This window comes from Antrostomus carolinensis, unplaced genomic scaffold (genome assembly GCF_000700745.2).
Source record: "Antrostomus carolinensis isolate BGI_N321 unplaced genomic scaffold, ASM70074v2 scaffold20178, whole genome shotgun sequence".
Classification (NCBI taxonomy): Eukaryota; Metazoa; Chordata; class Aves; order Caprimulgiformes; family Caprimulgidae; genus Antrostomus; species Antrostomus carolinensis.
In genome coordinates, this window is record NW_010333910.1 from 26,777 (window position 1) to 53,500 (window position 26,724).

Below are 26,724 nucleotides of genomic sequence, written 5' to 3' on the forward strand. Positions count from 1 at the left end.
CCATTGATTAAATGTTTGCTTGATTGATGCTAGACCCAAGGACTGGGAAAAATCTTGCTCTACATGAGAGTGTGATGTGGAAGAAAATAGGCAGCTTCTCAAGAACTGTTTTTCCCCCACGCAGATACTTGAACTGGATGCATGCACTGGAATTAGCAGTCAGATGTCGAGATTAGCAAAGGTATGAGAAAACCTTTCCCCTGCTTGAGATAACATTGTTCTCTAGGATACTCCAAAGAGCGAGGGATGAGTGCTGAGTAATCAGCCTGACTCTTTCCAAAACTTTTCCAGCCCTGGTCAGCCTTGTAGGACCTAAGCTTGGTTACATATGAGTGCAGTCAAACAGGTTTCTTTATACTGCTTTTCTTGGTGCTTCAGCTCAAGAAGCAGCTTACTAGCTGAAGAATAGATGGAGCTTGAATTGCTGTCTCCTCAGACTTAGTGCAGGAGTACCTGATGCAGTGACAGTTCTAACTGCACTGAGCCAGCCCATGGAGATTAGTGGAGATGCTGCTGAGCTGGCATTGCAGGCTGTTCTAGCATGAAACCAGTTCTGGGCCTCTGCTTCTGAGGCAGTGTTATTCTGTAATACCCATGTAGGCAGAACCTTGATAAGCAAGCAAATCGAAAATGCACCTGAATAGAAATTGAAAGTACAGCCTTCTTCCAGGTGTTGCTTTGCTGAATCCAGGCTGTAGGCTGTCATTGGCTGTCCTTGATCTGTAGTTCCTTGTAGACAAATTCTTCTCTTAGTATGGTGTGATTAATTTATCTGCTTTTGCCAAATTGTCTTAAATAATTCCCAAAGTTCTTCAGATGATATTTCCATTACTTCTTGCTTGCCAGTACCCACATGCCCCAAAAAACAATGTTCTACTCAGTTTAGTAATGTTACGGCACAGCTTGGGTTGAGATTCCTGGAGACAGATGGTTGGAGATCCAGAGGATTCAGTTTCAATTTGTTCCATTTTTCTTGCATGTCCCCATTCAGACACATTTCTTAGGGAGTGTATCCAAACCAATAAATTGTCATCTTGCACTTTGTGTCTCATGGTTTTGGAAGAACAAGAACTATTCTTCACCCTAAAGGCAAGAAGGAGCTAATGACCAAAATTAGATCTTGATTAAGTCAAAGCTTTTATTCATGGTTTCAAATTTGGGGTAGTGGAATTTCATTTTAGGGTTTGTTTTGCAGCTCTTTGCTTGTGATATATTTTGTCAAAAAAAAGTAAGACTGCTTTATGGTTTATCTAGAGGCTGACCATCTTGGGACATTTGCCCAATTAGACACATTTGGGCTCTCTTTGATGTAGAGGCTGCAGAAAAGGAAGCTCTAAGCCAAAGACAGAGTTAGTCTCAACAAAAAGCACTTGAGTTCATAAAGGTAGTCCTCACCAGATTTCAATGATGGAGCTCATAAGGCAGCTCAAGAGTACAGTAAGTGACACAACAAAGAATCAAACTGAAGTTTCTCATATGCCTTCTGTGTAGCTTCTTGGACCTCACACTTGGCCAGAGCAAGGCTAGTTGAAACTGTTATGTTTGTCCAAGAAGGAACATGTGTGAAGCTGTTTCCATCCTGTGGGATCTCTTGTCCTTGTTACACTGACATGTAGAGTGGGAATAGTTATGTCATGTTCTCCTCTGTTTGGAGAAAATGACATGTTCTTGTATTCAAATGTGAAAGTGTGTTTGACCAGCTGTGGATTAAAAGAAAATGTTCAATCCCTGAATCTCTCCTTTGCATCATTTTGGAGCAATTTAATGACAGAAAAGGCAGTTGTTGATGTTCTTCAGTTCACTACTGGAGTTGTGTGAGAAGGTGACACGTCCTTGGAGAATTGTGCATATTTAGTCTATAATGTTCTTGTTGCCCGTGTGTAGCAAGAGTTGACTCCACATGAAAACATGATCTACTGGATAACTCTGTTGAGAATACTTCCAGAAGGATGTACCTTTTTCTGTGAGCCAAATTAACCATGTGTTGTTTCAGGAATTAAAGTGACTAGATTGGATTTTGCGTTTGCAGTTATGCTGCACATAAACGTGCAGTAACGTTCATCGAGCTGTTACATTCACTGTCAAGGTGGGCAGAGGAACAAAGATTCCCTCTCCTCCCCTCAAAAAAAAAGGAAAAAAAAAAAAAAAGCAGGCAGTACCTTCTGAACTGCAGCTGAAATCTGTTGCCCTGTACCTAAGAGGATGCACTTCTCACCAAGATTAAAACTCACGGAGAATAGTTGTACTTCTGTATTAAGGAGAAATCTACAACTTAAAAGTCTGAGAAAGAATGCAGCTCCTTTATTTATGGTTCAGAACTATTTTTTCTCTTGCTTTCCCTGGCATACTGAGGGCAGCACAGCCCATTTAAAAATAAAATAAAATAAAATAAAAATTATGGAGTAGCAAAATAACACAAACTATTATAATGTAGGATAGTACAACAAAATCTTGGGGAAAGTATGTTCTTGTGAAGTAAGGGTGTATTTTGCCAACAAAAATCCTATGTCAGGCAGTGTGTGTTTCAAAACTTAATACATAGTGAACTCAGTTCAGTGTGTAAGTATATATTATAAATATTATAATATTTGATGATGCAGAGTTGAGATGTGGATCTGGGAATTTTGCTGGTCCTTGTCCTGGTGGCTTGGAGGGTGGGTAGGAGATGGATGCAGAGAGGAGAGGCTTTATTCTGTCCCATCGCCCTGGCAGGGTCGAGGGAGAACAGACTGTGGTGTCTGATGCCTTTGGAGGAAAAGGAATGTGCAAATTCGGTCAGACAAGTAGGGCTTGTCTTTGAAAATAACATTCGGAGATAAGTGTTACGGAAATAACTGGTTTACTGATAACTTTATCTACTTGGAAGATGAAAATTTAAGTGAAAAATAGACTTATCTGGGTAGTGTAACTCTTGCCACTGGTGATAGGAAAATTGATAACACAGTTTGGGACTGACAAAGCAAGTGCTGTCCTTACTTATCACAGCAGACTTCTGTATGTGTTGTCTTGCGATTTAGTGCAATAAATCAGATTAAACTCTCTAGAAATGCTATCTCAAGTGTGCTTCCCTGTGCAGCAGAGACTTTGGAAAATCATGCAAGTTGAGCAGCTCTTGATGCCTGTGCTTGAGTACAAGCTTTTGTCAAGGAGTTGGATAGAAAGAAAAAGTAAATTCTGGAAGGTGTAGGGACTGTGCACAGTATCTGCATGTGTACACCATCATGGTAAGTGCATTTGGGACGTGCTTTAGCCCATTGTCAACCATTCCTGAACTGGAAACACTCTTCCAGCTGTGGGTTGGGACAGAATTCATGGTCTCTGAAGCACCGGGGAGGCTGAGGATGTGGTAGAGCTTTTTCAAACCCTTCGTGTTCAGCTGCAAGTCCTGGGTGGATTGGTGGCTGCGTGGGCAGCACGGTGGACTGCTGCGTCTGGACGCTGAAGATAGGACTGTGTAGCCACATGGGTTTATCCAGTGCACCCCACTGCCAGGGGATACGTGTTAGCCTCCTAGGGTATTTGTTCAGTTATTTCTTACTCTGTACTTAAAAACTTTTAACCTTACTGCTAAAGAAAAATACCATTGTCTGTTAGTACAACTGGAACGAAAGATGAATAGCGAATTAGCCTTGAGCGAACTGTCAATCTGACTTTGATAGCCCATCACTTAAAAGGTCCTTTTATGTTTATGAAAAAGCATGACGTCAAAGCCAAGGAAAAAAAAAAAATAATACCAATACTTAGGGCTGAACTTGCATAGCTTCCAAGAAGAGCCCCTGTGTGAACTGTTTGTTTCTCTACATGCGTGGCTAATTAGAGTAGGTTACTATAAATCTGAGCAGTGGCAGTCAAGTTTCTTCTGCTGTTTTGGGGTAGCTTGTTTATGGTGCTTCCATAGTTGGATCCTTCAAAGTGGAGTAGCGTAGAGCAAAGGATATCGCAGTCGCTTCTCTCACAACCTAGAAGTAGTATGCTGGAAATGCTTGAGTATAATCATTATCAGGTGAGTTGTTATTGCAGACTTTACTTTAAAACCTGGTGCTAAGAAGGCTTACAGTATACAGGAAATCCTTTTCTGCTGATATCTAGCATGCTTTATTTAATTTCTTCCACAAAAATAAGTGGGGGACACACATGGTCACTTGTAACAGCAAAAGTCACTTTAATGGAACTGTTTGAAAACAAAAAAAGAACTTCTCAGAGTGTCATTATATTTTGGTTTGTTTTCTGCCTTCTGATAGAAATATTAATGATCAAGGGAAGGTGGCAAAGAATTCCCAAGATATGGTGAAAATTTTGCGTGGAAAAAAATTGCCTCTCTTCACTTGCTAATTTAGGGTGCATGAAAATAGTTCAGTATGATGCTTTCCATATTTTGTGTATACAAGTTCTAAGTACTGAAATGCTTATCTCAAACACAAAAATATCTGTTACTGAGGACAGTGATTGATCTGAACTAAAACACTTCTTTTCTTGCATCTTATTTGCATAATGTGTTTATAAACAGCTTGTCTTATTTGTATATGATTTAGGCCATATATCTGAGATAAGATATATCCCAGGCAAAAAAATGGTGTATTCCTTTTTTTTTTAACCAAGGTGTTACTTTTTTTTAAAAAAAAAAACCCCTAACAAACCAAACCTTTTGATCTCTGTTACTTGACATCTGATAACGACGAGCAATCCATACTATTTGGTTTTAACTGGTAGCTACTAACAAGTAATTATGTCCTGCAGTGCAACTTGTTTCTCCATATTTTAGTGCAAACTAAATGGTCCGTAGCTGAAGGTCTGAACAGAGAACTGGCTTTTCTGGAGTATCTTTATATACTGGAAAACCCGAGTATTGGTCTTCAATGAGAAATCTCATGTTGTAGAAAAATACATGGAACTTCCTGGTTTACTGTTAATAAGTCAGTTATTGAAACAGTAGCTCCTAAATTAATTTCTTGCCACCGAATTTGAATTAGGGAAGCACTGTTGACTTCCTTGGAGCTGCACAGCTTTGTACTTGAAGTCAAATGCTTAGCTGGTATGTATGTCACAAATGTATAGCTCAAATCGATAGCACGTGTAACGATGTTGTAAAACAATAAAGCACTTCTTCAATTGTGTCATACAGGTGCAGACTCACCTTGAGAATCCAACCAAGTACCATATTCAGCAAGCCCAGCGGCAGCAGGTAAAGCAGTACCTCTCTACCACTCTAGCAAATAAACATGCCAACCAAGCCCTGAGCTTGCCGTGTCCAAACCAGCCTGGTGATCACGTTATGCCGCCTGGAACTGGAAGCAGTGCACCCAACAGTCCAATGGCTATGCTTACCCTCAACTCCAACTGTGAGAAAGAGGTAATACGCTCTTGCTGCACATATTCTTCAGTAAAATGGAATTGTGATCCACTTTCTTTCTGTTTTAAACCATGTTTGCTCATTAAGATGTTATGTTTATCTTTGTTCCTGAACTGTTCACTTTGAAAATGCAACTACGACCTCTGATCTGCCTGATTAATATATATTTGCATAAAACATTTTGGCAAAAAATCTGTCCCTCTAACTTCCTCTTTTTTTGAACTATTTTAGCTAGTTTATGCTTATTAAAACAACTTCCCTCCCCCAGCCCCCCTTGCTTGATGCACGCAGTGAATCATTGACCTTTGGAGAATACAAAGCAGTTTTGTAAGCTGTAGCTTTCTGGAATAATGTTATTTATGGCTCATTTGTGTAGAAAGAGCAAAGAGCATAGCAAAAATAACTGAAACACAAAGCTTTTTGAGATATTTTTAGGTATTTTTACAGTAAAATTTGAGCAAGTCTCTTGCTTAGCTGGAAGGACAGATTTTCCCAGGTAATATATCTTAAAATGTTACTAATTGCTGTTTCATTATGAGCTCAGTGCTGCAAATGCAAGACTTCACTAGCCTACGCCTAGAAGTCCTTCACAACCTTGTCTTAATCTCTGCTGGCAAAAGCTTAGTTGGACGTTATACGTGCTCAGGGGCCGAAGGAAGATGATTTGAATGATGTTAACAAATCGAAGAATAATGCCAATGTTTTTGTAACGTGACAAATGGGAGACGATTGTGGGGCTCCTCGTGTCCCCATCATCCTCCCTCCTCAAGCCTTTGTGCCAGATTTTTAATTCAGATGCACTCTGTGGGGAAAACGTTATGCAACTTCAAGAAAGTTATCACAGAACATATTTTGCACATGCAAGAGAAATTACTTGTGCTCTATAGCTTCAAAAGGAATTAAAATCAAATAGTTCCATCCTGTCATCCCAGTTGTACCTAAATCTTTTTTTCCTTAAGATATTTACAGCTTCTTTGCTGTGTCATCAGGCACATGTGTGCATGACACGGTTTCAATCGTGCTCTTTTTGAGACTGAGGCCGTACCATTAACTCAGATCCATGCTTTGCTTTTTCTTTCCTTTTTTTTTTTCTTCTTCTTTTTTTTTTTTTTTTTTTCCTTTTTATTTCTGCAGGGATTTTATAAATTTGAAGAGCAAAGCAGGGTTGAGAGTGAGTGCCCGGCTCTGAATACACACTCACGAGCATCATGCATGCAGGTACTGGATGACACAGGAGTTGGAGCACAGGTCCCCTTTCTAATGAGCATGTTTCTTTGAAGTTATGTTAAAGAGTAAACTTGCCCCGTAGTGCCTTTAAGAAGTTGAATATAAGATACACTTAATGAACAAAACAACAACGTTGTTTATGAGCATTCATGTGAAAAGTGCATTGAGATATCTGCAGAGGGCTGGTGCTTTCCTAGCACTGTAACACTGTAGTAGAAATATCAACCATGCTTTAAGGTCTCACTTCAGGGAACCTTTTCCAATGCAGTTTTCCCAAGACTGCACATGTGCATTCTTGTCCTGATACTTTCTAAGACCACATTTCTATGCAGATCACACTTGCATTTAAAAAAATGGTATGAGAAGGCTTTAATCCATCTGTGTAATTCATCCTCAATAATCATTGGGGGTTTTTATTTTATTCTTTTTTTTAACTCAGAGTTTTTATTTGTATTAACAAGACTTTGGACAGGGGCTGTAACTGTTAGTTCCTTTCTTGCCCTCACTTCCAGTCAGTGTAATTTGTTCTGATCACACTTTCTGGAGCTGCATCTGCTACTATTTCTACCATCAACATTATGCATTTTGTAGATGACTGTTATTTAAGCTCTTTATTTAATAGGGAGCAAAAAGGAAATAGTCAGTCGTGCAGGACAGTTTGGAGCACTTGCATGGGTGCTTTGGAGGGCTCTGTTTTTCCTAACTGTGCAGGAGCTTATGGAAGCACCTTCCAGCCCAGCCCCAGAAAGAAGATGACTTGCACCACCTAAGATCACCTCCAAGCTGCTCTTGGGCGGTGCTTCCTGGGAGGATGTATGAGGGATGTGAATCCAACGGATTCTGTTGGCGAGGGTGGGCAGACTGTCACCCAGCAGCAAGTCTTTGTTCCTTCTCCTTCCCCTGCACATGTCAGGCGCTCGGGCATTACTGTCTGTGTGCAGGTTTTGACCCCACAACTAGAGGAAAGAGGTGGAGGGTAGGCAGGTGGTGCTGCACAGGGAGAGGGACTCACATCGTTAGTGTAGCTCGCTCTGTGGGGATCTATCTCCTCTGCTGTTCCTGGGAGGAACAGTGTGTCTGTGGGCAGGTAGTGCAGGGTAACTGCTGGTGGGAGGAGCGGGTTAGACCATGAAGCCTCAGCTTTGTCATGACCTGACTGTCCTGGCTGAATAGCAGGAGTCATGGCTCAGGGATTGGATTTGAAGTGTGGCAGAACTGCACAGGCACCTCTGCGTGGGCCTGTGCTGCAGAGAGCCAGTGTGTGGCTAAGTGCTTTGTCAGGCCTCTGTGTCCTAGTTGTCTGGGTAACTATTTTCTTTCTCTTTGTCCACCTTTTCTGCTGCAGATGGATGATGTGATTGATGACATAATTAGTCTGGAGTCAAGTTATAATGAAGAAATCCTTGGCTTGATGGACCCAGCCCTGCAAATGGCAAATACGGTACAATTGTCCTTTCCTTCTGGTTTCCCTGTTAAGTCTCATTGTCTTTTTTTGAGAGAACACAAAACTGTAGCGTGACTTTTGTTCCAAGCAATTAAGTAGTTACTGTATTGTCCTATAGAGTGTAATTAGTTTTTCTTTGAAGAGCTTAAGGTATACAGTTGCAATGAAAAATGAATTTGAAAACGTAAGCTGGAGTCAGCTTGAGGGAATACGAAGGACAATTTTGCTTTTCTTATGTCAAAGTCAAGTTAGTCCGTGAGAGGATTGTGACAGGGAAGTGAACTGAACTAACAGAAGTGAACTCATACCCATCAGTATTAAAGATTGTGATGGACATTATACTTGGCTTCACAAAGCCCAGAATGAACATCCAGCACTTCAGGTTCCTGCATCTTGTCATGTTCAAGTAAGAAATTGTACACCACGCTTAAGCATGTGTTAGCATCCCTGTTCAGAGAGGCTCTAGTTTAACTGTTAGCTCTAACATCATAGCTTTAGCTTAACCTGATTTCAAATGGAGAGAAGTCACTAGCTAGATGACAACAAAGAAGTTACAAAATTTAGTGGGAGAAAAAAAATTAAAACCCCAACCTTCAAAACAAACAAAAGGGGAAGGAATAAAGAAGCTTAAAAACGAAATGGGGGAAGGGGATGAAGGAAGCCTGTGACAAACGACAAGAGCACAGAGGTGTGAAAGTCAGTGAGTGAGGGAAGGTGCATTTTACCTCCCAGTTGCTGTTTCTGTTTGCTGGTTCACATTGCTGTGAGCATTAATATAGTTGTACTTCTGGCATAATCTTATTTTGATCTTTTGTGGAGGGTAGCTCCAGTGAATTTTTTGCCTTAGGCTTAAGTGCTGTTAGATCTGGCTGAGTAGATGTCTGCCAGGGCTGGCGTCTGTTTCTTTTTTTATCTAGTGCCAAGATTTACAGCTTACCACATAGCACTGGTTTTGTAGCAGAGGTTTACATTTGCTGACAGTACTCATCTGATGTCATGTTAACCTAGTCCTACGTTCCCACAGATTCCCACAGCCCTCTCGGAGACGTGGTACATGCCACAGGAAATGGCCTACCACCATCCATGGCTAAATAGTGCCCTTTGAGCAGACTAAGAAATAACTGCAGAGTCCTACTGAGAAGAATGAGCTTTCATTTAGTCTAAGATTACTTGAAAAGTGCATCTGTCCTGGAGTTTGAGAGGAAAAACTTAAAAACCAGTGAAAAGATAGTTTTCAAGATAGTTATTCTTTTTTTATTGAGGGTTCAGGTTCTTCTGGAGTCCTTTCTCTAAAGTTCCATTGGATTGGGACCTGTCAAATTAGAGAGGACTTGGATTTCCTTGTGCTTTTCTTCCTGTCTGGTTTCACAGTGTCCCCAACAGTGTCTCTTTGCTTCCGGACAAGCACATAATGGTACTATGTGTTCCTTTGATGCAAGTAGTCCATATAGTCAGTATTTAGGGTAGTCTGCATCCCTCCTGCTTGCTGTGTGACAACAAGCCTTGTAAAATCTGCCTGATCCACATTTGCTGTGAAATTTCAGAAATTGCCCACTGTATGTGGTGAAGTCTGTAAGATAAGGATATGAAATAGTAGAATTGAGACTTCTTTACTAATACATCTAAATTTCTGGAGGCAAAAAGTATAGTTCAGTCTCAGAATTAACCTGGTATCAATCCTGAAGAGATGGAAATTGAACCATGTTTCCCAACAATAAGTTTGGGGAACAAATGAACCTGATGTAACAAACATTTTTCTTTTGGAACAGTATTTAGCTCTTGAAATACCCAACATGTTATTTATAAGGAATTTATGTCTGTAGACTGAGCTAAGAAGAGGTGGAAGAAATCAAGAGAGGAAATAGCCTCTAAAGAGACACAACCTATAAATAGCTGTGCCGAGACTATGACAAAGGCTGCTATTGTTCCATAACCAACAAAGAACAAAAGGAGCAGTTTGTTACATTTGGTAACAGTACTTAATTGATAAGCAAAATCAGAGATTTCTGTGTAGAGGGAGCTAAGGGAACTTTCCAAGTACCTCTTAATTGAAAAGGGCTCCTTGCAATCAACTGCTTGTGGAAGTGTTTGTAAACTTTGGTATTGGGTCAGAACTGGCTTTGCTTCTGTGGTGAAAGGTATCACAAAATGGTTGCTAGTTTGTCGAGAGGGTTTTCTGTGTAGATATGACCTAGTAATTGAATTTCTAGGTCTTGTGTAAAGTAGTCTTGCCTGCCAAGTTGACATGACAACTAATTCATCCAACTAATTGATTTCTAGCAAGAAGTCTGACATGGAAAGCGATGTGAGTATGTGCAGCTCCACTCCTAAATGCGACTTCCCTGTGGAAGTTAAACTCCAGAAGTGGAGAGGAGTCTTATTTCAGGGACTTGCTGAGTGTGTGCTCGTAGGTAAGGGAACAACACAATACATTGTCAGCTGCACAAGCTGGGGAACAGAATCCCTCCCAGTGTCTACTGATACCTTAGAAACAGCCTTGTTGATCACACAGCTGATGTCTCCATGATTTTATATAGAACCCGAATGATCTGAATGTGGGTGCTCATTTTGTTGGAATAGTGGAGGAGAAAGGAAAGCCTCAGACTCCCTGAATGTACACTGATGAGTCTGCAGTAATAATTACTGTATTTGAAATTTCTGTTTTATAAAAGCAGTAATTTGTGAAGCCAAGGCCTAGAAACATGAAATTTCATGAATGAGAGCTTTTTAGACCATGCTGTTTCAATGAAGATGACAAGCTAAGCCTGGCATAAGCCGCTCTTAAAAAAAAGGGATAGTAAAGGTGGATGATCTGAGTGATGCTGTATTTAAATTTCTTCTTAGCCAGAAGTGGCTAACAAAGCCTGAGGGAAGCATATTTAAGTTGGAAAGATGATGGAGTTTGGTGAAGGCAGGGAAGGAGCCTCCGTAGCTCTCCTACAAAAAACGACTTCAAATTCCATGTCTTTCTCAGTTTTAAGACATGCATCTTCCCAATGAAGTGGCTGAGAGAATTTTGAACTTTTTCCCGTTGCTTTGTACGTGAGGAAAGGGATGAAAGGTTCCACTGTCTTAATAGATTAGAGCTGAAATGTTTGCAAACAATGTTTAGTTTTTTCCCAATTTCTTCTAACAGGAGGCATTTGAAATAAATGCCAGGTGTTGCTGCATTGTGTCCATTATAAGCCTCTATTTTTTTGTTGGTTGTTTTTTGGGGGGTTTTTGGGTGTTTTGTTTTTTTGTTTAAGATGTGTGTTCCCCCCACCCTATTTCAGCCTAGTGACTACTTCTATGTGCTCACAGCGCTGCCAACTTGCTCATCTCAAAGCAATGACCTCAGTGTAGGGTCCTCTCCTCTTTCCACATTTTTTGTTGGTTGTTTTTTGGTGGTTTTTGGGGTGTTGTGGTTTTTTTGTTTGTTTAAGATGTGTGCTTCCCCCCCCACCCCATTTCAGCCTAGTGACTACTTTTAGGTGCTCACAACACTGCCAACTTGTTAATCTCAAAGCAGTGACCTCAGTGTAGGGTCCTCTCCTCTTTCCAGTTCCCTGAACTTTGCACTGATAACTATTGGTCTTACCTTACAAGACAACTAATTTTCATTCCTCTGGGATCTGGAACATAATTGGGAACAGAGGATGTGCCTCAGTTGTAACTTAACTGCAGGTATTTTAGCCATGTGAAATGAGCTGAAGTGATATATATATTATATATTTTCCATGTGAAAGAGGTTGTATAAAGTTAGTCCCAAAGATCTGACTTGCAGCCACCATGGACAAGAGGCTTCTCAGAGGCTCATCTGGAGCATGGACCATACACATAGTCACACTTATAGTAAAAAGTTACTGAAGCTTTGACCTGTGGAGTTCAGCTTGCTGAGAAAAGTAGTCAAAGAAAGAAGCCAGTCAGTCTCATTGCTTATGGATCACTGATTTAAATTGAGATCATTTGCATCTACCTCTAATGTAGATTTCCTCGATAAGCATTCATGTGTACATACAGACCTGCCATGTTTATCAGCTGTGCAAGTTTCTCCCTTCATCTTCCTTTATTTAGCTGATGCTGCATCAGCAGTGCTTGTGCTTTGGTTGTTGCACAGCTCTTGGTGTGGTTCCTCTGGTGCTTGCAATTTCTGCTGGGCTTCAGCACGCACATTCAGCAGCTGCTGCCTGTGTTAACATTCCCCTTTTGTGGTGATTGCTTGCACAGGTCCTGTTTATTTGCATGGAAACCTGGCAGTGTTGACACCTTTTTGGAGAAGGAAAACAAAACAAAACAAAAAAACCCCACAAACTGTTGTAATAAGCAGGGTCCATCATGGAGTAAATAAAGCAGCTTGGTGATGTTGACTATTCCTCATGTTTAATTATGAACCAGCTGCTTTACCCAGGCTTGGAGATACTAGTATCTAGATTTCAGAAAAAAATATATTTTATTTATTTATTTTGTAAATTCCCTGAAATTCCTAATTAGATTTCACATGTCTGGTTCTGAACTTCGAGTTCCTGGGCTACAAACAAGTTCTTTGTGCTCTCTCCATGCTTAGAAGCATGAATAGAAAAAGCACATCCAAGTCAGAAGGGTGTGTGACGCTATTGCCGTGCCTGTGTCATGGATGCATTTGAGGGCCCAAAAGATACAAGGGTCAGCCTTGTAGAGCAGTGAGAGTGTGGTCATCCTGACATTAATGCAGATACGTCACAACCTGGTCTGTAATCTGTGATGGACAGCTATGACCTTAGATTTATTACAGATGCTCCTTTTTTTTAATTTCTTTTTTCTTTTGCATTGCATTCAAGTGCTAAGGGCAGGGTGAGGAATTCAAGGCTGGATTTGGTGAGAATTCAGTTACATTTTTCCTCTGTCACTTAAAGATTGAGTCAGGGGACTTGATTTTTCTTGTTGGCCACTGTCTATTCAAGAAAACTATCAGCATGGCTTCTACTTTAGTGGATGCACATCAACTTTATTTCTTATGGTAGCTCCAGATGGCAGGGGAATTTTTTTGGGTCTCAGTCTGGCAAGGACCATCAGTAGGAGTTTAATAGTCCAGGCTCTGACTCACTCCATTGTATTCAACAGCATTATTTACATGCGTGTAAAGCTAATACTCTAATCTCTGCAGGATCAGTGTCTTGGAGGGATTGGTTTTCTCTGCAGCAACGATGATAAGAAGTATTGTTACTCAGATAAGATATAGAAGTGTTTTATACCTGTCTTTTCAAAACTTAGTTTGAAAACAAAAAAAGAGATGGGTAAAATAATCCACTCAGGATAAACTTCTTTAAATACTTTTCAATTTAAAGGGATAGCTTTGATAAGTCTTGTTGGAATACTATCCTGTTTCTGTATAAATCTCCTTGCTTAAATACACCTAAATAAGAATAGCAAAATGAACAAGTAATTGAGGAAACTTACTGTCAAAATAATCTTCCTCCTACTGGTGTGTGTTCTTGTTATGTAAGTTAAACTTAAATGTTTTCTGTGTAGGTAGCTTTCAAATCACCCCAAAAATATGCTTGATTAATACAGCGTTCTCCTTCAAGCATGTGACAACTTACTAAGTACTTTCAGTGATATTCCTTGAAAAATGGGGGCTTCCTCCACGAGAGTTCTGTAGGTTCTTCCAGATTTTTTGCGTAAGAGAAATGATGGGGGTACAGACATAACAGTTTCACTGAAAAATAAGGAGCAACAATACAGCAATATGGTCAGCGTGTTACTACTTCTGCATATTCCCTATCTGCATATGCTTGAGAAGACAGAGTTTTCCCAATGCAGGTGTTCCACTCCTCATGCCCGTGCGTATCTGTGACTTCTGCTGACCTTATTGCACGCTCTGTTTGCACATGGAAAAGAGCACAGATTTCTTAACAGATCCTAACTCTGTTCTTCTGTACAAAACCTTTTATAAGGGCAAAGCAAATGATCCTTTTCCTTGTTTATCTTTTCCAGTTGCCTGTGTCTGGCAATTTGATTGACCTTTATGGCAACCAAAGCATGCCTCCTCCAGGACTAAACATCAGCAACTCATGTCCAGCTAATCTTCCTAATATAAAAAGGGAGCTCACAGGTAAATATGTCTATAATACCACCATAATTGTTTTAAATTCAGGTGATATTGGACATAATTTCTGTTATGAAAAAGAATATATGGATGAATAGTTACTTTTTGCTTTGCAGACCATTTTTTTTAGCAGATGTATTAGCCTGCAATGCAGTTGTGTTCATGTGTGGGCATGTGTGTGTTCTGTGACAAAGTCCCTAGTTGGTATAGAGAAATCTGCACATTGAAAACACTGTGTCACAGGAAGCTTCTATGCATCTCTTTGCAGAGCTGTTTTCTAGTTTGGGCTTATTGTTTGCTCTGTCAACACCAAAATTGAACAACTTCACATCTGGAGTCTCTGTGGGATTCATGTTGAGGAATTCTACATGTTAAGGCTTTAGTAGGGGAGGGCAGTAATGAACAAATAACCTGTTGTGTTATAAAATCTGGACACTTAGATCCTATAAAGTGTAAAATTAGGCACTTGAGAGAGATTATGTATCTCTTAATTTAAGATTAAAATGAATTATCCTGTGAATTTCTTGTCATGTCGATTCTTCTAGCAGTACTTTGAATAGGCAGGAGGGAAGGGGGACGTTAGAAGCCCCTTTCTCTCAAGCTCATGTGTACAGAAGCAAAATAGTTTGAAGGAAGAAATAGGAAGTTTTGTATTCTCAAGCATGTTTTATTTTTGCTGTTCTGCTTCACCTGAAAGGATAGAACCACATGTAGGGTACAGTATGCAAGGCAAGGTTGTCCACAGGAGGAGCAAATGGAGTTCTGTTCTACCACTGGTGACAAAATCATCTTAACACCCAGAAATGGCTGTTCTTAAGCCAACAAGGAGTCATGCTGTATGCAGTATGGTAGAGGCATAGTTCCTTTCTTGTCTGTCTTCTTTCTGGGTTTCTGTTGTGAAAGCTCACAAGCTGATTCAGTTGCAAAGCAGGTTCTCGGCAGGAATTAGTTTAAGTAGAGCAGTTTTAATAGCCCAGGAGTCAGCTTCTCGGGAGGAAATGCCACATCTCTGAGCTGGTGGATATTTGCATTTATATGACTACACAAAATTTGAGTTCAGCGCCAAATGAAGAAACAAAAACTGCACAGTGATTTGTGGCTGGTAGAAAAAGAAAAGCTTGTACAGCAATGGAACTAAGAGGAGGTGGCAAGGGATGAGAACAACTCAAAGTCCTGCATTACAGTTTCATTGCCTCAGTTAGAGAAAGTTAAGGGTGGTTGTAGACTGCAAACTAAACATCTGACTTGTCAGACGTCCCGGCTGGTGGGTTCACTGCAGACAGTTGTGTAAGACTTCAGGGGAAGAGGGCAGAAAGAGAAGGGGAAATTACTGAGTCAAGTCCTGGTACATCAAAATAGACCTGAGCTAAGTTAAATGTCTATATGCTACATCCACCTGTACACAGAAACAATTCAAATGACTACTTTTTCTGTTAAAAATATATTGTAGGAGATCGCATTTGAGAAGTTTAAGAATTAATCTCTAATTTGACAGCAGTCACTTTGACACTGATCTGGCCAAGCCTGTGTTCAGAAAACACTACTGATGGTGCTTCTGACAGCCAGCAATTTTAAAATCAGCATGTTATTGTAGGTAGGAGTCTTTTGGTTCTCCATTTCCTGATTTTGCTGTTGGAACCAGGCTGGAGAGAGCTTGCAATATTTAAATCTAGCACTTGTCAGAAACCTTTCTCCATTCTACTGTAAAATATCAAAATGATGAAGAACCAAGAAAAGAATCTGATGTTGATGATGATCCTGAGTTCTCAGCTGTAGTTACTGATAAATTTAATTGGAATCCCACTCACCCAGAAGTTGGTGCACTTTCCATCGGTTTTGACCTTACAAACCTCATATCTGTTTCATAAGCCAATGCCAGATTTCATTGAGACATGCAATAGTCTTTCAAGCTCTTTTGGAGATCCTCTGGGATCCTAGTGTAGAAGATGCCTTGTTAACACTGCATGTAATAGTGGAGTAGCTCTGTATTCTTAGTGAAGTAGTCAACTTCAGTACTCCAAGGGAAACACACCCTTATGACCTGTTATTTTGAATTGGGTGGGTCATAATCCATATTCCATAAAAATAAAAGATTACAGGAGAGAAACTTGTTGGTATGAGTGAGAGGGTTTGTTTCCATAATGGACTGTGTGATAACAGATCACATGTTCACTTGTCCTCACTGACTGACTGCAAAACTAAATGATGCTTGCTGGTTTTGAGATTTAAATGCAACAGGGCAAGGACTAATGAGCTCACCCTCTTTCAAAACTAAAAGGAATAGAGCAAACAAACAAACAAAAAAAAATTGCTTAATTGCTTGAGAAATGTAAGATCAAATGAGAAGTGAAAATAACAAATTTAGTTATGGTTTTGCCTGAACTGTTGCATGCAGAAGTCGGTAATAAATGTGTGGAGCAAGATTAAGAGCAGTTCCGAGTTGAGGAGACAGTTGGTGTGCAGCATGAGTGGCATTATTTTTTCTTTTTGCTTTTCCTGAAGCAAGGACCGTTGCTTTCTAACAATATTGCTACTAAAGGTGTTGAACTTTTCATCCTCTTTGAATATAATAAAAACAGTTAGCGTAGCTGGAAAGTACAGTGTTTTTAATAGGTCGCTTAAGTTATACCTTGAGCCTTGTGGTGATGTGTGTGCACGTGCCACAGAAGGTCGTAGCCTTAATTCTGGTGAGTAGAGCCTCTGACTCCTGAGCACTTCACATCCTGCACAAGGAGCAATGCGATAAACATGCTGTTCCTCTGGTTCTGCTTCTGTGTGGTACGTAAACGTGCCGGCTCTATGTAAACGTAGGAGAAGGTATGTTGGATTTCAGCAGTTTGTTGTCCTCAAATACCTTGTTGAATCAGGGCCTCCGTGGGGAAACATTCTCATGGCCAAAGTCAGCATGGGAAGTGTGGGAAGAGACGCTCTGGAGGTGCAGGGGTGAAGTTCAAGGCCAGCGTTGTGTTTTAGCAATCACAGCTTACTGTACAGCCCCTCCTCACTCGTTGGAACGAGTGTGATAATTGATCTGACAAATATCGATCAGGCTTCCTGCGCCGCGAGTGTTTCACAGGCTGAAACGTTGTGTTTGATTTGCTTTAATTCTAATTACTTCATTCACATGCACAGCATGTATTTTTCCCACAGAGTCAGAAGCGAGAGCCTTGGCTAAGGAGAGGCAAAAGAAAGACAATCACAACTTGAGTAAGTTTTGGTTCTTCACGTTTCGTACCAATTCTAGTAATGATTTTAGACATTAAGTGTTCAAATGCTGCTGTTTTAAATCTGAATGAGACACACTGCGTGTAGTATATAGTATCAGTTCATTATATTATGCCCATAGATCAAATATCTCAAATTCTTGTGAAATGTGTGCTTAAATCTACTATTTACTATTTAATTTAAAACTGTATTTATTTTTTTTTTTTCAATCAGCCAAGTGAACGGGTGGTTATCAATGGGATTACTGGGAACAATATTTGATCCAGTTGCTTTTAATGAATCCACCTTGCACAATTTTGACTTTTTTATTTTTAATAATCTAAAATCTTAGATACGTGGTCAATTTGTGACTTCAAACATCAGTGTGCATCTTCAGTGTGGCAATTTTATAAATTCCATTTTTGAAGGGAATGCATATTTCCGAGTTGGAAAAAAACCCATTTTAAAATAATGAGCATCTGATGACTTAAAGGATCCTTAAGTTGTCCTTTTATACTTTATATTACTCGCTAAAAGGAACTGTTTCATGCCTTGAGCCATTCAGGAGCCATTTCTATAGCATGAAAAGCTAATGCAGGAAAATTGTTATATAAGTTTGACTTTTGGGACTTCAAAATGTTGTATCTGTAAGAGTAATTTATAAATGAAACTATACATTTTGTCCCTTTTCCTGCTTTGGGATTTCCTTGAGCATCTAAATTTTTGTCTCTGAATTTGTCTGTGATGCTTTTCCCTAGGGAAGTATTTGCTTCTCAGCTGAGTCCTGTGCTAACACAGCCATCCTGTTTTTTAGTGTCTCGGTTTAATTCTGCCAGTTCAGCAATCCCACATTTTTACAGTATAGATAGAACTTCTGTCTTAGTATGTCCATGTGTAGGAGAGCAAACCAAATTACTCTGTCACTGGATTTTAAGCTTCAGGTGAACATTTGAAAGGCGCTTAAAGAAACCTGTGATGAAATGCTTTATATGTTGTAAGTAAGTGTGAATATTACTTCTAACATTTGTGCTGTTTTTCCTAAAGTTGAACGAAGAAGAAGATTTAATATTAATGATCGTATAAAAGAACTAGGCACCTTGATACCCAAGTCAAATGACCCGTAAGTATTCCCAAGGATACTGTGGGAGGGAGGTGTTCAAACAAACAAACAAACAAAAAATCTTAGAGGAGAAAAAGAATTTACCAAAAAAAAAACCCCAAAATCCTGAGTTTCCTTGTATGGTCTTGACACTCCATGACTGTAGAAATGCTTGATGGTTCCATTATATTTTTTGAAGATTGTTTTGGGATTTATTTTTTCCCTTTTGGACCTTGCTTAGGTTTATATTAATTTGATGATTTTTGTGGCAAAACAGTCACCGTACCATGGTGCAGCAGCTCAGCATCTGCCAGGACCCTGTGCTTGGGCAGGGCTGGGGTTGATGCTGGGAATGGCTGCCTTACCAGAGGTAGAGTCAGGATGTGAAACCTTAGTCTAGTCTCGCTCTTTAGCTGTCTGCCTGCCTACTTGTCTTGCTAAATGATTCTTTTAATTTATTACATGTCATAGTTTGGCAAGACAGAACCAATCCCTCGTTCTCTGAAAATGGAGGGCAGTTCATCTGGGAAGCCATCATATTCCCCTTCCCTCCAAGAAAAAAGATGAAAAATAAAGAGTGTAGCTGTGTGTCTGCTCACTGATAATTTGCCAACGTTTGTAGTAATTTCCTGGTAGTTTTTAGGTAATTTTATTGCTACTAACTTGTCTTAATCATTTCACAATGCTGATTCCATAGCAAGGAACCCCCTTTGCTCTGGAGCTTGAAAGTCTCGCTTAAATCTGAATCAATGTCCCGTGATGCTTTTGGGGAATTTTCTGTTATTTTAAGATAGTTGCTCATGAAGCAACTCATAGCTACTCTTCAGAGAAGCTCTAAAGCTTCCTCTAAAGCAAGCAAGGCAATATTGCACCGTATCAACCTACAGAAAGGTGGGTCTTTGGTCTAATAGTCTGCAGTGAACTTTTTTTTTTTAATTTAAACAAAGTAAGATGATGTGGGGAAGAAGACGATGCAAGCAGCCTCTCTCTAAAGTGAGTGTGGGAGGAATAATGTGGGGGAAGCAGTGTGGGAGCCATGTACCCCCTGACTGAAGAAGCATCACCCCTTAGGCTGCCGTGTGGCGTTTGTATTTTATCCAGAGTTTAAATTTAAAGCTCCTGAATATGCTGCTGTATTGGGCTCTTCTCTTCCTACCATAACACAGCAGTGATACAGTGCCATCAAGAGGACTATTACTTACTGCTTCTTGGGAGCTAAAGGCCCTCAGGTCTTCTCCCACAGAAGTACCAGGTCATATATGATCCTTTTAATTCCCCCCTGAAATCAGACGTTGCGCAGGCAGCAAGCCGTGCCATGTTTGAGAAGAGTCTTGCGGGTTTTTGTTCCTGTTCTCTTGCAGCTTTGCCATAAAGCAATGAAAGGAGCCTCTGGTCTTCAGTTGCTCTGCACAGTGCTGGTCCCAAACTGTGCAGAAGGCAGAGGGTTGTCCCTGGGGGGCTGTGGGGAGCCTGGGGGACTGCAGGCTCTGTGCTCTTGGCTGAGCTGGGGCTGGATGCCATCTCCTCCGCAATAGCTGCCCTCTGGCCCCCTCTAGTGCACTCCAAATGCCTTCTGCACCCATCCACTGGGAATGAATATTAACCAGGTGTTACATATGTATGAGGGGTAATCATAGCTGCTGATGTGAAGGTAACAACTATAAAATAAAGCCTCCCTGCGAGCCTTAACTCTTCCTTTTTTATTGACTTCGAAGGGATATGCGCTGGAATAAGGGAACTATCCTAAAAGCATCAGTCGACTACATCCGTAAGCTGCAGAGAGAACAGCAACGCACGAAGGAGCTTGAGAACAGACAGAAGAAGTTGGAACATGCCAACAGGCATCTGCTGCTCAGAATACAGGTTTGCTGATAAATAAGCTGCAAATGCTCTTGATGTTGCGATGTGTGCCTGCGAATAATGGGAACTGAAGCTTGTTTGTAGGAATGTGGGTTAGAAGGAACCTCCTTTTTAATAAATGGTGACCAATGCTGAGATGTCTGCAGATTTTTCCAGAAAAAAAACCAGGATACATTACTTTAAAAAGGGAAAAAAAAAATACCAACAGTGTAGTAAAACACTTAGGGCTGTTCTACTTTTGTTCTATTGTGGCCAACAGAAGTTGCAAACCATACTGTACTTCCACCTCTACCAGACTTACAGAACATCCTTGCTGGTGTCTCAGCAGGCAATAACCAGCATCATGCAAACATGCTATGTCTATGTGGTAGACATATGACTTTTAAAAAAGTACTAAACACATGCTTCTGCTATTTAATTTTTTTTTTTTCAACATTTAAATGCTTTCTTCACCTGACCTGATGCCAAACTTGCCTACAAACTTGCCTGGTTTGAGAAGAGGCCCGAGGGCAAGTGTGTCTGTTCTACAGGGCGCTGAGTTTTGGCTCTAGTGTAGGTTCTGAGGAGTGTGAAGGACCTTTATGGGGTGGTGTTCACCCACCTCTTCAGGAGATCAATGTCCAGGTGAAAATCTGCAGGGCAGAAGTGTATGAGGTGCAGGCACTTGTTGCTGCTGGAAAGGGAGGGAATGGTTTGCCTGCAACAGAAGGAAACTGCAAGGCACAGGACACAAGAGCATGAGGTAACAGATTTTACTTTCAGATTTTTTTTTAATTTGTCCTTTATTCTCCTTCACAGGAACTTGAGATGCAAGCTCGGGCACACGGACTGTCCCTTGTTCCATCTACAGGCCTTTGCTCCCCTGATATGGTCAACAGGGTCATCAAACAAGAGCCTGTGCTGGACAACTGCAACCAAGACATCATGCCACACCACACAGACCTGTCTTGCACTACCACCCTCGATCTCACTGATGGTACCATCACCTTCAGTGACAACCTTGGAAATGTGACTGAACCAACTGGCACTTACAGTGTTCCTGCAAAAATGGGATCCAAACTGGAAGATATCTTGATGGACGATACCCTCTCCCCTGTGGGAGTAACTGACCCACTACTTTCCTCTGTGTCTCCTGGAGCATCAAAGACGAGTAGCAGGCGGAGCAGCGTGAGCATGGAGGACACCGATCATGCTTGTTAGCACATACTTGCCACACCTTTCATAAACTGCTTTGTTTCTTGATCAGTAGATTAAATAATTTACCTTTTGTAGAATTTTTTGATTTTTTTTTCCCCTCGTGCATCATCAGTAGCCCAGTGTGTGTGTGTGTGTGTGTATATATTATACATATAGGATTTCTTTTTTTTTTTTTTTTAGAATTTTTTGTGAAGAAACTTGTATATTCTATTTTAAAACTACCAATGCCTCCAAAATATTGTACAGGATATGTACAGTATCTGTGAACTGGATTCGCCAAGAACTTTGAACTGGTCAAATCTACTCAAAGCAATAGAATTACGAATGAAGAGTCTGTTTCTACCGGGGGTGGGAGGGGGGGAATCATAGAATTGTAAATGCAAACCTATTTACTTGGAAACAAAATGTAAAGTTAAAGAATGTAAAGAAACAACAACAACAACAAAATAGTCCAACTTGTAATTGTATTAATTGAATAGTGCTGCCTTAAAGATACAGTGTCCTCCAAACGTTGGTCTTCACATGACAAGTGTTTAGGGAAAAGTACCCACCCTACTCCACTCAGAAAACAAACAACTTAAAGAAAGTGTTAAGACATCCTGATTGTGTTGATTGTGACATAAAATGCTGTTGCTGAAAATGGCAGGGAGATGCGCGTCTCTTTCTCAGAGTGCCCTTTAATTTTACTCTGAGCTGATTTGGGTTTTTCCTTTGGATCATGGTTCGAGTTTTTCCTCTTAGATTTTTATTTTGTTTCGTAACATACATTGATGGCTTGCCAGCAGTAAGACGAGCAGGAGCACTGTAAGTTGGTAGATACACTCTTTGGACAAAAAAAAAAAATAATTAAAAACAATTGATACATTTTATCAGCTGGGCACATTATGTTGTACATATCTAATTGGCTTTATTTTTTTTTTTTTTTAAATTGCATTGTACAGTTTATTTTGATTTGCATGGATTCCTTAGTTATCCACAACTTTTTGTTTTAAATATATTTGTATTTCATTTGTAAGATTTTTTGCCTCTTAATATCGCAACAATTTTTTGACATTTTTAAAACTCATTGGAAGTTTTCTGCGTTCTTTGTAAACACTTGAAAGGAAGCTTTTATGCAGGGTTCTGTGTTTTAAGAGAGATTTTGAGAATATTTTGTATATTACAGTCTCACTTTGAAAATGTTTTTAAACACATTTAAGGTAGAGTACAAATTTAGATTAGGTAATAAAACAACTCTGTAGAGAAACTGAACTTACATATTTATTTTTAGTGATACAGAAAAAAAAAAAGTAGTAATATGCTTGGAAACATAACTATGTAGTTAATATACCCGTTATAGTAATTTGTGTTTTATTTCAGCGCTAGGGCTGACATAAGGAAAAAAACCAAACAACAAAAAAAAGAGTTAAATTACTGTATCTGAAAATAACTGTTACTTGATAACAATGTTATTAATTTTTTTTTTTAACATGCAACAATGTTGTAAAAGTAGTTGGGTGCATTATCTACTCAAGTGTAGTCCTATGCAATACCGGTAGTTCTACTTGTATTATATCAAGCCTAGGTGTTTTACAGAGGTGGCATGTAGTGTGTTACCAGCTAGAGGGATTGGATGGATTTCTCCAGAGCAGCCTACAGCTGACTCGCAAGCGGCAGGCGAGTGTATCTCGTTCGGAATGAAGTGCCTTAAACTCTAGTTGTAGTCTTCCTCGACTAGCACTGACTGAAGTGTGGCGTAGGAGAGAGAGAAAGAGAGAGAGAGCTTTAGGGTGATGTGTGATAGGACGTTGAAGTGTAGCCTGGTGCCTATGTATAGAAAAACAAGAGCTTCCCGTTCTCCTTTGTGCTACACTGGAAATTACGTAGGAGAAAGGAACCGGTTAGTGACTCGAGTGCCAGTTTGGCAGGCTTGCTAAGGAAACCTTGGTCGCAGCAGTTAGTGTTTGGAAATCAAATGTGAATTGGGTAGCGATGGGACAGCTGAGGACAACGTCAGGAGTTCCTGTAACCTGCCACGTGGCTCACTGAGCTTCTACCCAAACCTTTCCCCATGGAAGGGTTCTTGCGGTGTCCCCTGCCCGGTCCCACTCCTCCCAGTGCTGATGGCGAGGGCTGCGGGGCTCGGTGGGGACACCGCTGGCTGTTAGGGTACTCTGGGCTCTGCGTGCGTGTCACTCTTTCTGTGGCTGTCTCCGCTTCTGCTTGAGCAGCGAGCTCTGTGTTAGCATTGGTGCAACCACCAGGTTATGGCTTTTTAAAAAAAAAAAATTAATATTTTTTTTATTTTATTTTTTCAAAGGAGGAGCTGGAGTTAGATTATAATGATGCCTCTCCCCCCCACCCCCACCCCAGACAGCCTTTGGGAATGTGTCTTTCCTGGGGTTAGTGAAGCCCTGGCCCAGGGCAGGACCTGGGAGCCTGCAGGATGCACTGCAGCCGTGGTGGTTTTTGGGCAGGGAAATGCTCCGTTCCCTGCGAGGCAGCTGTGCCGCTGTGAGCTCCAAGTCAAGGATGCGGGTACAGGCTTCTGGTGCTGCTGAGTGGTCATGGTGACAGGTACAGAAAGTCAGGGCTGGAAAATGCTGGTAGGTGTAACGCGGGGCTGTGTTACCCTCCCCATTAAAATGGAACAGCTCTGCAGTTGTACAGAATCGGGGTGTGCACGCTTGAGTGTAGGAACTGAAAACCACTGAATATATTGAGTAAGGCTTTTGGTTTGGTGCCCATGCTGGGCATTCACGAATGGAAGTCTAGACTGTGGTATATAAATATTTTTTTTTAAGCTTAAATGAAACCACTGGTACTTGCTGACAGCCATGACTTCTGATTTTTGGCTCTATGCTGTGTGGCCCTGAGTTAGGGTTCAAGGAAAACCATGATATCAAGAGCTGGATTTCTTGATACAAGCTGCTGTGGCCCCAGCAGCTGTGTTGTGTGTTCCCCGTGTGTTGTGTTGCTCTGGGGCAACATACAACCTGGCCATGCCCTGCTCGCTCTTCACCCCGTGTTTCCTTAGGCTACTGCCCTCCTCTGAGTTCACCCACCCTTTCAATGGAAGCATGTTGGTGCTGCAGTGGGGACATCTCTAGGAGACATGGACCTCCACATGGGTGCAAACTGGAGATGTCTTTGCCCGTTTGCGCATTGTGGAACTCATGGCCATGACATTTTACAGGGGATCAATGGCAGAGGACAGAGACAGCAACTGGAGGCAGGGTTTGGCATGAAGTAGGTGGAGTGAGATGGACAGAAGTTGTTGCTCAGTCTGATGACAGTGTCTGGTGTGACACTGGGCCGGCAGTGGCTTCCCTGAGTGGGTGGAGGGGATACCTACCAATTCTCACTTTGCCAAAGCCATGCAACAAGCAGGAAAATGCAGAGTACCATGAAGTTCTTCCTTACTGCTTTTGACCTAGAAAGCAATATTTAACTCTTGCAACCTGTAAAAGCAAAAAGAAGGTACATGAGGAAAGCCCAAAGCACAAAATAATGCACTTACATTTATGTTGTTTGACATAAAATGCACTGGGGGGGAAGCTGATGTTGATAATAGGATAAATACCTATATTTCTTGAAAAAGTGACATTAATTACTGCCTCTTGCTATGATGCTTGGTACTGTAATGTTGATATTCATCTGCTGTTGACTGCAGCAATAATTTGTGTATGGTCCATAGCACTGTAAATTATGGATCAATATTAATGTATCCAATGAAATAATTTGAACTGTTGTTCTTGATAGATGGATTAAAGCATTTGGTTTTTCACATACATCTGTGTAAGCCACTCGTTTTCCATGTAAGTGAATCTTTGTTTCTCTGTGCATTTGAAGTCCCAGCAGCGCTCCTGTGTCTGTGACTTGGCAGCGGATGTGTCCCTGTTCCTGACCTGATGTCTCTCAGCAGCTCTGGTTCTCAAAGCTTATGGTCCAGCGTAAGAAACAAAACAGGTAGACATGGAAAAATGTCATTGCCTCTCTCCCCTCCCATGGGCTCTCGCCTTTTGCCTCCCACCAGCTGCCCTGTGTCAGGCACGGGCTTGGTGAGGCCCTGGAGTACCTACTCTTTATCCTGCTGTCACTCCTGCAAGGTCACCTACCCCAAGCACCTCGCCACCTTCTCCATCTGACCTGTTCACCAATAGATCTCTGTCCTCTCTGCTCACCCTGGGTCACTCCTCTGAAACCTCCACTCACCCAACATGCAAAGAGCTGCTCCTGGATTGCGCTGGGAGCTGCAGCTAGTGCTGGGGAGGAGGAACCAACTGGGGTCTTGTTTTGTCTTCCCATCTTCAGTATTTTTCTGTTTCTCTGTTGCTTCCATCCCTTCTGGTCTCGTTCTTCAACAAGCTGTTGCTTACTGTGCTCACAGCGTGGAGTCCTCACCCTCTCTGGACGTTGCTGCAGCAGTGGTGGTGGTTAATGCTGATTATCTCGTGGGTTTTAAGCCCCGAATACAAACATGAAGTTTTGAATTTGGCCTGTGTCTTGAAAATCTGATACCTATTAGGAATAGAAAATCTTTAATTCAGTTGCAATTAAAAATGACAAGCTGTCCTGTATCACTCAATTTAAAAAAACAACCAAACAAAAAATGCTGCGTGAAGCTACCCGACTCTGCTAGGAACAGAGTAGAAAAGCCTTGCACCCTTTTTCTAGAAGGCAGTAGAGTTGAAGCTTCTGACCGTTTCCAGCAGGCTTTGCAATGCTGTTTCTTTAGAAATTCAGCACAGCGTTGGAATGTGGCACTGTGGTACTGCAGCAGGAAATGTATCTCCCAGCAGCCTAGGATATCATTTCTAGTTTGAGTCTTCAGGTGTATTTTGGCTTTTGCTTTGGTGGGCAGTTGTGTTTTGGGAGTGGATTTCTTCTTGTCAGTAGGAGCAGCTCTGGGTTTCGGTTGGGTTGCAGAATGCAGAAGGAGCAGGAAGAAAACCCGTGGTGGGGGTAATGGCTGTAAGGAGTTGCTCAATGTGTGTCAGCAGATCTGCTTAGAAGCCTTTTTAATTCCTTTGGACAAGTGTGAAAAACTCTGTGCAGGGTAAGGAAGTGGATGTTAAAAATAAGGTCACCAGCGCCTGGTGGGGTCTGGTTTGCTGGAGAGCCCTGTGTCCAGGCTCTGGGATGCTGTGGGGGTCGGCTACCTGGTGCAGCAGCACGGCAGGATCCTGCTACCACGTCACCATATCATGTTTTCCTTCTGAGGAGACAGACCTGGGGGCTCCACAGCTCCTGATGCCGGGAAGGAGATGGTGATTGTGTAGGCTCTGCAGGTTCAG

The 26,724-nt window shown here is 41.2% G+C and overlaps 1 protein-coding gene across 7 annotated transcripts in view; it reads left to right on the forward strand.

Moving 5' to 3' along the window:
• MITF (melanocyte inducing transcription factor) overlaps positions 1-23,314 on the forward strand; it is a 47,136-nt gene extending 23,822 nt beyond the window's left edge. Inside the window, exons 1-9 of one of the 7 annotated variants that reach the window (XM_029086505.1) lie at positions 3,971-4,003; positions 5,123-5,350; positions 6,485-6,568; positions 7,923-8,018; positions 13,977-14,094; positions 17,221-17,295; positions 18,337-18,412; positions 20,107-20,254; positions 21,050-21,451. In XM_029086505.1, the coding sequence (XP_028942338.1) occupies positions 3,971-4,003; positions 5,123-5,350; positions 6,485-6,568; positions 7,923-8,018; positions 13,977-14,094; positions 17,221-17,295; positions 18,337-18,412; positions 20,107-20,254; positions 21,050-21,451 (1,260 nt within the window). Of the gene's footprint in view, positions 1-3,945; positions 4,004-5,122; positions 5,351-6,484; positions 6,569-7,922; positions 8,019-13,976; positions 14,095-17,220; positions 17,296-18,336; positions 18,413-20,106; positions 20,255-21,049 lie in introns of those variants that run through there. The other 6 variants (XM_010174046.1, XM_029086506.1, XM_010174045.2 and 3 more) reach the window with 6 other exon arrangements.
• The last annotated feature ends 3,410 nt before the right edge of the window (positions 23,315-26,724 follow it).